Source organism: Miniopterus natalensis, chromosome 17 (assembly GCF_054644295.1).
Source record: "Miniopterus natalensis isolate mMinNat1 chromosome 17, mMinNat1.hap1, whole genome shotgun sequence".
In the NCBI taxonomy this organism is placed as follows: Eukaryota; Metazoa; Chordata; class Mammalia; order Chiroptera; family Miniopteridae; genus Miniopterus; species Miniopterus natalensis.
The window spans coordinates 3447633-3458570 of record NC_142097.1 but is presented as its reverse complement, the minus strand read 5'-3'; the positions used below and the strand labels follow the sequence as shown (position 1 = coordinate 3458570).

Sequence of the window (10938 nt, the reverse complement as noted above, 5' to 3'; positions counted from 1 at the left end):
AGAATATGGAAGAAAGTTGAAATTAAAGAAGTATAAAACAAAGGTAGGAGAATGAGTTAGAGAAAATATTTCTTTGAAGATATGAATAAAATAGAGCAACCAATACGTTTAGAAAATACCCAGGTTTCATCGGTGGTTCCTGTGATTTTTGGCTTTAAACTTCGGTGTGGTGTTCGACAAAACCATAATCACATCACTTTAGTGACGGTTTCATTCATTTATTACTTTCTTTTTAAAAAAACCTGTTGGCCATCTGTATCATTGACGATATCGATGATCAACAGGTTGTTGTTTTTTTAAAAAGTAATAAATTATAAAATGCACACAGTTTTTTAAAGTTGGAAGGACGAAGTTTGAGGGCCGTGGTTCCGGCGGCCCTCCATCCAGCAGGCAGGGTGCCAGGCCCCGGCACACACTCCTCCTTTCGGGCTCCCGCGGGGTACGCACTGTCCTCCTCTTGGGGTGAAGGTACCCCAGGCCGCCCGCTGGGGTGTGGCTGTGAGCTCAGGGCTGACCCAAGGCCGCCTAGAAGGGAAGGTAAGAGGCGCTCGGGCTTCGGAGGGGACGGCGGCCCCTCTGCAGGTGCCGAGCGGCTCCGGGTGGGGCGTAGGCCCGACGCGCGGCCGCGCTCGGCCCGCGGGACGCAGCGGCAGGTGCCGGCCCGGGGGCGCGCGGCCGGGCTCACGCCCCGTCTGGTGCGCAGCGGGGCGGCCGCCGGGGGCCGGGGCCGGGGCGGGGGGCCGAGGCCGGGCCCACCCAGGCCGGGGCGGGCGGGCGCAGCGCCCCCTGGGCGTGCAGGTTGGCGGCGGTTAGGGGCGCGCGCGGGGCTGCGGGGACGCGCGGGCGGCGAGGCCTGCGCGCCAGTCTGCGGGAGCCATGCGGCGGGCACGGAGCAACGCGTCCTCCGAGCCACGCGGGCAGAAGCGGCCTGGGGCCTCCAGGGCTCCCGCCGCCGCCGCCGCCGCCTCGGCTTCCGGCGACACCCGCGCCCGGCGCCCCGCAGGCCCAGCCGGGGCCCGGAGCCGGGCGGCGAAGCCGCGGCCGAGGCAGTCGTCGCCGCGGGCCCAGGAGGCGGGCCCCGGGGAGCCCGAGCCGGAGCTGCCGCCGCCGGCCCCGGGGACTCCGGCGTCCTCGGCGGCCACGCTGGACCTGGGCGAGCAGCGGGAGCGCTGGGAGACGTTCCAGAAGCGGCAGAGGCTCACCTTCGAGGGGGCCGCCAAGCTGCTGCTGGACACCTTGTGAGTGCTGCGGCCGCGCGGGGCCCGCCTGCTGGCGGCTCTGGGCCGGCTTCTGGGCCGCGTCTCGCCCGTAGCGTGGCCGTGGCTCTTCCCACGGCCGCGCCGCTTGGCCCGGGGTGCGCCTCGGTGGAGGGGGGCTTCCCCCCGGGAGGTCGGGGCACCGCCTGGCCCGTGCAGGGACGCACAGCGTCTTCCCGGGGACGGCCACCGTGCTGGGGACGCCGTCTCCCGTCTGGGCGGCCGGGGCCTTTTCCAGGGAGAAGGACACTTGCCGCGACTCTCCTCACGCCCGAGCGGCCCCTGGACTTGCGCAGGTGCCTGGAGCGAGGGCGGGAGGGGAGGAGGGGTGAGGAGAGCGCCCGCCGAAGTTTGGAACCGACTGGGATGGGAAATCCCGTTTTAGTCGCTGGCGCGCGTCGGGGGGGGGGGGGGGGGGCGGGCGCGGGGCGCCGGTCTTTGTGCCCGACTCTGCGGGCGGCGCCCCCCCGCCCCGCGCCCCTCAGCTTTGCCGGGGCTGCTGGGAGCGGACCCGCGCCCCCCCAGTGCCCGGGCTGTCGGGCGGGGACCGTTGCGGTCCCCCCGGCGCGGTCCCCCCGGCGGCCTCCAGGTGCGGCGGCGGCGGGCCTGTCCCGCCCGTGGGACGGTCGTACTACAGAGGGGTCTTTCAGCGCCCGACCAGTATCTCTCAGTGTCGATTATTTTATGAATTAGAAAGAACAACCAAAACCCTAGGAAAAAACAATTGCCTAGCAACCCGAGGATTACTCCTGGAATAAAAATGTTCCTTGTCTTTGTTCCAGAAGAAATTCGCTTAGTGAGAACGAGTCTTCTCAGACATGGACTATTTGGTTTTCTGTGTGCTTCACTTTTTGTGATTTTTGAACCACAGGCTGAATGTTTTTGTATCTGTAAGAAACCCAAACTCTCCAAATTGACTTACATGCAAAAGGAATGTATCATTCTGCACTGTTTTTGTGAAAATATTGTATGGGGGGAAAAAAGGTCTGGAGGAATATATAGAATATATAGCAAGTAGTTAGCTGGATTCCTCCAGGTGTTAGGATTTTAGGAGACTTTCATTTTTGTTGTTATCAAATGCTGTAACGTTTGAGCTTTTTACAGCAAGCATTAATCATATATGCAGAAAAAATTTAAATACATCAGAGGAATGAATGCAGCTTGTAAAGAAATATGATAAAGCATTCAGTCTTTAAAATTTTTAAAAAGCAGTTACAGTCGACCTACAATATTAGTTTCAGGTGTATAACATGGTGACTCGATATTTATATACCTTATGATGCGATCACACAAGCCTGGTAATTCTCACCATGCGAAGTTACTGTGTCGCTGTCGACTGTATTCCCTGTGCTGAACCTAATACATCCCCATGACTGACTGACTGTGTAACTGGAAGTTTGTACCTCTTACTCTTCTTCTTTTTTACCCATCCCCCCATTTAGTCCTAATGACCAAATAAATGCAGATTAAGACTGCAGGCTATCTTTCCTGCAATTATCGCTGAGAAGCTACAGTTAAATGTTTTCTCATTCATCACCGGTAAGAGTGCCCAGCCCCCTTGGAAAGCAATTTGATGATAGTTGTCAAATCTTAATCATGTTCAGTTAAGGGCCTAGCTTCTATATAATAAGTTTTAAAAGGATTAAAATGGTATGTAATGTGTACATATAACTCTGTAGCAAGCCACATATATGAAAACTACTGGAGAGGAGAGGAGTACAGCAAAATTACAAGAGCCATTGTTACATTTTCCGATGGCTTTTTTCTGAGCCATCAGACGCAGTTGGGTCCCCTTGCCTTTCTTTTTCATAGCAGCCTGTACCTCCTTTATCACAATCATTTCAGTATTGTTTGGGGAATTTGTTTGCTGGCTACTTAAGGTTAGTAAGGCCAGGAACCATGCCTGCTGTATCTTGTTTACTGCTCTCTTCCCCGGGCAGTGCACTTGGTTCGTAAAAATTTTTAGTAACTATTTGACATGTAAATAAAAGTGTTTGAGTGGTGGGACTAGAATTCCCACCCCTAACCCCACCCTGCCTTTTCCCAAATTTTTTGGAATGCTTTCTTTTGCAATTTAACATATAAGAAGTGGAAAATGGAGAGCTCATGGGCAAAGAAGGCAGTGAGTCCTTTCTTTTATAAAATTCGCAGTACCCCCTCGAAAGCAGAGCTATCTGGTTGTCACGTAGAGAACACTTTTGTCCACCTTGCCTCTTTCTTTCAACAAGAGAGTGAGCGAGCATGAGCTGTGCAGTAGGGCCCTGCTTGACTATTCAGAAATTCTTATCTTTCTGGTTTTCTGTTTTATGTAGCGAATACCAGGGCCTGGTGAAACATACCGGAGGCTGCCACTGTGGAGCAGTACGCTTTGAAGTTTGGGCCTCGGCAGACTTGCACATCTTTGACTGCAAGTGAGTGTTTTCTCTCCCCAGGTTGGTTTAAGAGCACTTGTGAGTTAAAGCACAGTGCTTCAGCATCGTCTGGGGAGTCGGGGTACAGCTGAAGCAACATATAGCTGATAATTGCTGGAGTCAGGTGATGGGTATATAAGGGTTCATTGTTCTATTCTTTTTCCTGTTGTATGTACTAGAAGGTTTTTTTGTTTATTTATTTAAAGCTTTTTCTTTTTAATCCTTATCCAAGGATATGTTTATTGATTCAGAGAGAGAGAAAGAGAAATATCGATGTGAGAAACACCAATTGGCTGCCTCCCATATGCACCCGGAGCAGGGATCAAACCTGCAACTCAGGTATGTGCCCTGACGGGGAATTGAACCTGTGAATTCTGTGACCTTGTACAGGACAATGCTCCAACTAACTGAACCACACCAACCAGGTTTGGAAGTTTTTAATAATAAATTTTTTTTTTTAAAAAGATGGAGGCTAAAAATAACTGACCCTGGGGGGGGGGGGTGGTGGGTGTGTGTGTGTGTGTGTGTGTGTGTGTGTGTGTGTGTGTGTGTGTGTGCGACAGAGAGATATCGCTCCTACAGCACAACCCCAGGTGACAGTGGCCTGTGCCTGGCAGAGTCACCCCTCAGACTGGTGGGTGGGGCAGTGGTTAGCTGGAAGTGGGTCAGTCTGGGCACTGAATGAAGTGCCTTCGGTAGAGTCTTCAGAGTTGAGGGGAGGGGAAGGGTAAATGAGTGGAGGGTGTGTGTACCTGGAGGCCACCATGCTCCAGGCCTTCTTGCTCTGTTCTTACAGGTGAGGTAAATGATACTGCCAGGATCTGTAGAGGGCCTGCTTTTTAGCACCTTCCCTGGCATTGTGACAGAACAAGGATTACAGGCTCTGATTTTTGTTCTAGGTGGTACCTGAATTATATGTGAAAAAAATATCATGGAATTAAATGGGGAACTGACCAGGCTGCTAACAGTGGAGTCCAGATTGCAGAAGCACCCTGGATTCTATACTAGAGGGTTAGAGGAGCCTCCAGATAGAGGATTCTGTACTAAATTAGAATTTTTAAAAACGTGGACTAAAAAGAGGGGGCTTAGATTTAATTCCAAAGATGGTAATCCTGAGGACCTTGGAGCTAAGCTTTACTTGGAGCTAGGCATTCCATGATGTGCGGATGCAGAAAGAGGGAAACATAACCTTTCTCGTCCATTTTTGGTGTAGGTATCCCAAGGGTAAAAGATTGTAGCTATGCCTGATGGAAGTGTCTCTAGAATGCAGCAGTTCCTTTTACTGTAGTGAAGCAGGGGTGGGTAACAGAATCGTGGTTCTCTTAGTTCTCGTATTCAAGGGGATGCATGGTCTCAACTGCTGGCTGTGGGACCTGTGGGCAGGGACCCCGGGTGGCCAGTCCATCTGCCTGAACTTCCCCCTCCCTGGGTAGTGCTGAAAGGGGCCTGACCTCTGGGATCAGCTGGCTCTCAAATCATATCAGGTTGGGCCCCTTGGGCACTCAGGGTGCAGATGGCTACTCACAATCTGGGACGTGCCCTGTCTCTTTGTAGCTGCAGTGTCTGCAAGAAGAAGCAGAATAGACACTTCATTGTTCCTGCTTCTCGCTTCAAGCTCCTGAAGGTTAGTGCTAAGAGCTGGGCTGAAGATGCAGAGCCCACTGGTGAGTCCCTGACTGACAGCACACCCTGGGAGAGGGCAAGGGGGCAAGAAGCACAGCGCAGTGTCTCTGGGGCTTTCATTTCCTTTGTCACCCAGGTTTCATGTTTATTTTTACTTCATTTTATTTTTTTTTGGATCCACAATGAACAATTTTCTTTTTTTCTTTCCCCTTTAATCCTAACCTGAGGATATGTTTATTGATTTATTTTAGAGAGAGAGGAAGGGGGAGAGAGAAAGAAATATCTATCAGCTGCCTCCCATATGCACCCTGCCAGGGATCAAACCTGCAACCCAGGTATGTGCCCGGACCAGGAATCGAACCCATGACCCTTCGGTGCATGGGTCAGCACTAACCACTGCCAGGGTAGTTGTTCCACTTATTATGCATTCATCAGTGCTGGCTTTTTTTTAATCCTCACCGAGGATATTTTTTCCATTGCTTTTTATTTTTTTAATTTTATTATTTTTTTAAAACATATCTTTTTTTCTTTTTTTTTAAAATAAATATATCTTTATTGATTTCAGAGAGAGGAAAGGAGGGGGAGAGAGAGATAGAAACATCAATGATGAGGGAGTCATTGATTGGCTGCCTAGCCCGCAACCTGGGCATGTGCCCTGACAGGAATCGAACCCCGATCGCCTGGATCCTAGGTCGACGCTCAAACGGTGAGCCACGCCGGGCCGGGCTCCATTGCTTTTTAGAGGGAGTGGAAGATGGAGAGCGAGAGAGAAAAAAACATTGATGTGAGAGAGACACATTGATTGGTTGCCTCCCACACATGCCCCAACGGGAGTGAGCCTGCTACTGAGGTATGTGCCATTGGCCGGAATCAAACCCATTACCCTTCAGTCCACAGGTCGACACTCTAACCACTGAGCCAAACTGGCTAGGGCTGGTTGCTTTCTTGTATGTGCCCTGATCTGGGACCAGACCCACAACCTTGTCACTTCAGGACAGTGCTCTAACCAACAACCACCCGGCCAGGGCTTATTTATTTATTTATTTACTTTATTTATTTATTTATTTTTATATCTTTTTATTGATTTCAGAGAGAGGAAGGGAGAGAGAGAGAGAGAGAAATATCAATGATGAGAAAGAATCATCAATCACCTGCCTCCTGCATGCCCCACACTGGGGATCGAGCCTGTGACCTGGGCATGTTCCCTGACTCAGAATCGAACTGTGACCTCCTGGTTCATAGGTTCATGCCCAACCACTGAGCCACACCAGCCGGGCTATTTATTCATTTTAAATTGAGATATAATTGACATATAACATTTATATGAGTTTCAGATATACAGTATAATGATTCATTATATATACATATTGTGTGTGTTTTTAAATTACAAAACTTATTTGTTCAAAAAGCATTTATGGGACACCTACTGTGTGCCAGGCGCTGTTCCAATGAAGCCCAGCAACCTTGTTAACCAGTTAACAGGACAGATGAGGCCCTTCTTGGAGTTTACATTCTATAGAGGGGAGACAGAAAAACTAAATAAGGAAAAATCTGATAGTGCTGTATAGAGTTAAAGTAGAGCAACATGACAGAAGATCGCTGGGTGGCTGGTTTAGATTGGTTAGGAAAGGTCCCTCTGGTGTTCAGATGTCAGTGATGAAGATGGGGGTGCACAGGTGGGGAGTACCCCAGGCAAGGGGAAGATATAGTGCAGAGAGCTTAAGAGGCACAGACTTGGCATGTCTGAGGAGCTGAACAATGGCCATTGTGGTTAGAGGAGTCAGTACGGTGGAGGTGAAAGAGACTAGGGGGAGGTTAGGGGGAGAGCAAGAGCAGGCGCAGATTTTATTCTTTGCATAGTGTGAAGCTAGTGGAGGGGCTTAAGCAGGGTAGTGACGAGACCTGCTTCAGTGTTTTAAAAGCTTGCTTTGGCTGCTGTGTGGAGTGGATTGTAAGGAGGTAAGTGCAGAGACAGGGATAGCTAGGAGGTTGTCGAGGCGGGCTGGGTGAGAGATGATGGGAATTTGGATTAGGACGGTAGTCATGGAGATGGAAAGAAAACAGATAATTGGTGATACATTTCATTTCGTTTTTTCATTGGTTCTAGAGAGAGGAAGGGAGAAGGAGAGAGACAGAAACATCAGTGTGAGAGAGAAACATTGATTGGTTGCCTCCTTCTGTACTTACCCCAACTGAGGATTGAACCCACAAGCTGGGTATGTGCCCTGACTGGGAATCAAACCTGTGACCCTTTGGTGCACAGGACGACGCTCCAGCCAACTGAGCCACACCGGCCAGGGCTGGTGATATATTTTGAATAGGTCATTGGACAGATATTTTAGAGCAGTGGTTCTCAAACCTCAGCGTGCACAGTCACCTGGAGGGCATGTTAAAACAGATGGCTGAGCCCCACTCCTGATTCTGTGGGTCTTGGGATGGGGGAATGAGAATTTACATTTCTCACATGTTCAGGTGCTGCTGCTGGCCCGATCACACTCTGAGAGCCACTGTTTTAGAGAAAGGACGAATAGAGCTCTGTAAAGGATTGGGTGTGGAGATGAGGAAGAGAGAGGAGTCAAAGCTACACCCGCACTGTTGGGCCTGACCCAGATCCCGGGGGAGATGCCAGATCCCGGGGGAGAAGCAGGCGAGAGTGCTGGAATCAAGAGTTCTTTTATGAAAAAGTTCATTTGAAGATGTCTTTTGGACATTCACATAGAGATAGGAAGTAGGCAGCTTGATGTAAAGTGTGGAGTTGTGAGAGATCAGAGCTGGAGCTACCAATTTGACAGTGTTGGCTTATGGATGTTGTTTAGAGCTGTGAGGCCAGGTGAGGTCAGCTGGTAGAGGGTGTAGCCCAAGAAGAGAGAGGACCGAGGACAGAGCCCTGGGGCTCGCCGGCATTTGTAGAGAGCCCTGAGAAGGATGGCCAGTGGGGAGGAGGGGAAAAATGGGAGTGTGGTGTCCTCGGAGACAAATGTTTCAAATGCAAGGAGTGGTACTGAGAGGTCATTTAAGAACAAGTTAAGAATCCAGTGGTCAAGAGAAGTGACCATTGGACTTCTCCACATGGTGGTGCTTGATGACTTGTGGTTGGGCATGAGACAGAAGAGATGATGACAGGCTGTGCGTTTTAGTGGGAGCAGGGGCTGTGGTCAGGTCGGTGGATGCACAGAACAGTGAGGCGTCACCAGTGACCGTAGTCGTGAACCAGGTAAGGGAGGGTGTGAGGCAGCTCCCCACTCTTGGTAATTTCTCAGGGCAAAGTGTGTAATCAGATCACTGGCTGGTGTGGGACCGCCTGGCAGTTGTTGTTTGCTGCTTCTCTGTGGTGAAGTGGCTGTGGGTGAGGAGAGGTCCTGGGGAAAATAGAGGCTCCTCTTTTTATAGGAGGCACAGAGCCCTGAGGGAAGATGCATACGAATGCCTAGCAGTGGTAAAAACGCTCCACCTCAGTCCTTCAGACACACACGCACAAACGCACAAGTATGTATATCCTTTTTAAAAAAATAGAAATGGTAGTACACTACACAAATTGTTTTGTGCTTTGCTTTCTCACTGAGCTTTGTAACCTTAAAGATTGTTCCATATTAGTGTTTGTACGTAGAACTGCCTCGTTCTTTTCAGAAGTGGCAGAGTAGTCCATTTTATGAGTGTCCGTAGTTGCTTTAACTAGTCTGGCAGATATTCTTTTCTTAGTGTATCCTTTGTAGGTGAATTCAAATCCAGTCAGCGGTTTTCTCAAGACCATTCGCAGTGCTGTTTGGGGACATGGAGAGCCAGTCCTTAGCGTGAGCTGTCTGCCCACTCAGGCCCAGGAAGCAGGTGTTTTCACTCCCTGCCATCGATGGGTCTGTCTTGCTGTGAATCAGGGAAAGCATGAGGCTGAGTGGCTCTCTGTGCAGTTGACCTACGAGAAGGCATGAGCTGTCCCTTCTCTAGCACAGGGACACATAGACACTGATGAGTCTCCTGGCTGTGCAGATGGTTCCCTGTCCTAGAGAAGCCTCTAGTCTCCGAGAGATTGGATGTGTCCTCATAATCCTGAGAGCCCTACAGAGGGGCTCCCCAACTCATTGAGCCTTTTAAAAGATATATTTTTAAAGTGGAAAAAAAAATCTTCTTGTAAAAGAGAACACCTACCTGTTTGTCTGTTTTCCCTTAGGGAGCAGAGAGCATAACCACGTACACATTCAATACTCACAAAGCGCAGCATACCTTCTGTAAGAGATGTGGCGTGCAGAGCTTTTACACCCCCCGCTCAAACCCTGGCGGCTTCGGTAAGTACAGGAAATGGCCACAAGCTCAGGAGGAACACTGGGCTGCTCTGGGTACATGCTGGTTAGGAAGGTGGGCACTGCATGCGTGGCTGGCCTCCTGCTTGGTGAGACCCTTCCTCACGCATGTCTTAGATGAACAAATGATGGGATGTCAGACTGTTTCTGGTCGTTCAGATGCCAGCCAGGTCCTGATCTCATTACTGGTGCTGCCAGAGCTGTGTCAGTGGGGCTGACACTGAAACGAGGAGAGGAGATGGGCCTGTGAAGTTTAACAATGGAAGTTAAAGAGCATTGATAACGCTGTTACAAAATTTTGGTTTGTTCAAAACAGAAACAGGAGAACCCCCAAGTTCCTCTTCAGGTCCTGCCTGGATCTGGAGGAGAGAACAGCCTTTAGACAGTTGTTTAGAATGATGCCAGTTGCAGTGTGAATTGTAGCATTGAGGACGTTCCTGAGGAATCTTATGTCCTATATAGATGTAGCCCCAGAGCTGTGGCAGGGCAACCCTGGCTGGGACCATCCTGTGCCTTGTGGTGGGGGGAGGGCATGACATCACCCTGCCCTTCTGGCCCCATTTCTCATAGCAGCCCCTGTTTGTTCCTCGTGTTCACATGGATACTCCTTTTTGCCTTCCTCGAGGCATAGGAAGGGCTTTGGGAAAGTATAAACTCCTGGACAAAGGGCCTGTGAATTCTTCAGACGGCCAGTCAGAGACTGCTCTAGGCTGAGTCTTTGTGCTCTCCTGTATTCAGCTTGGCCATCCCTGGCTCAGGAAGGCGGAGCCCCGTCTGAGAGCCAGGAGAGGAAGCCAGGCTGACACTGTAAGCTATAGTGTGTCACTTGGAAAGCCCCGCGCGCAAGTACAATGATGCTTGCAGGTGTGGGTTTGTCCAAGAGTCAGTGTAGTGCCTGGTCTCACTCATACTGGGGACCCCCCTTTCTCTGTGCCACTTCCCTCTAGGAATCGCCCCCCACTGTCTGGATGAGGGCACTGTGCGGAGTATGGTCATTGAGGAATTCAATGGCAGCGATTGGGAGAAGGCCATGAAGGAGCACAAGACCATCAAGGACATGTCTAAAGAGTGAGCTCCTGCTTTCTCCCTTCCTGAAAAGGAGGAATGATTGGGGCCAGCAGCTTTGCTGTCCCCTGTGCACCTTGGTGGTGCCCGTGAGTGTGGCTGACCCAGGCTGCTGGTGCGCTCACCCAGCGGCCATCTCGAGCTCTGCACTTTGCTCCAGCTACCAGTTTGTTTAGGCAGCTCTTTGTCCTTTGTCAGCCCCGACTTTGATGTAGGCTAGTTGACATCCTTTCTCTTCCCAACTTTTGTGTGATCTTTTAGAAAAATAAATATTTTAATATTAAAGCA

At 50.4% G+C, this 10938-nt stretch overlaps 1 protein-coding gene across 1 annotated transcript; it reads left to right on the top strand.

The window, feature by feature from the left end:
- Positions 1-876: 876 nt before the first annotated feature.
- CENPV (centromere protein V) lies at positions 877-10938 on the top strand. The gene is made up of 5 exons (XM_087825828.1): positions 877-1238; positions 3569-3667; positions 5222-5291; positions 9456-9570; positions 10533-10938. Exons 1-5 carry the CDS (start codon positions 877-879, stop codon positions 10655-10657), a joined length of 771 nt encoding a protein of 256 aa, XP_087681954.1. The 3' UTR covers positions 10658-10938.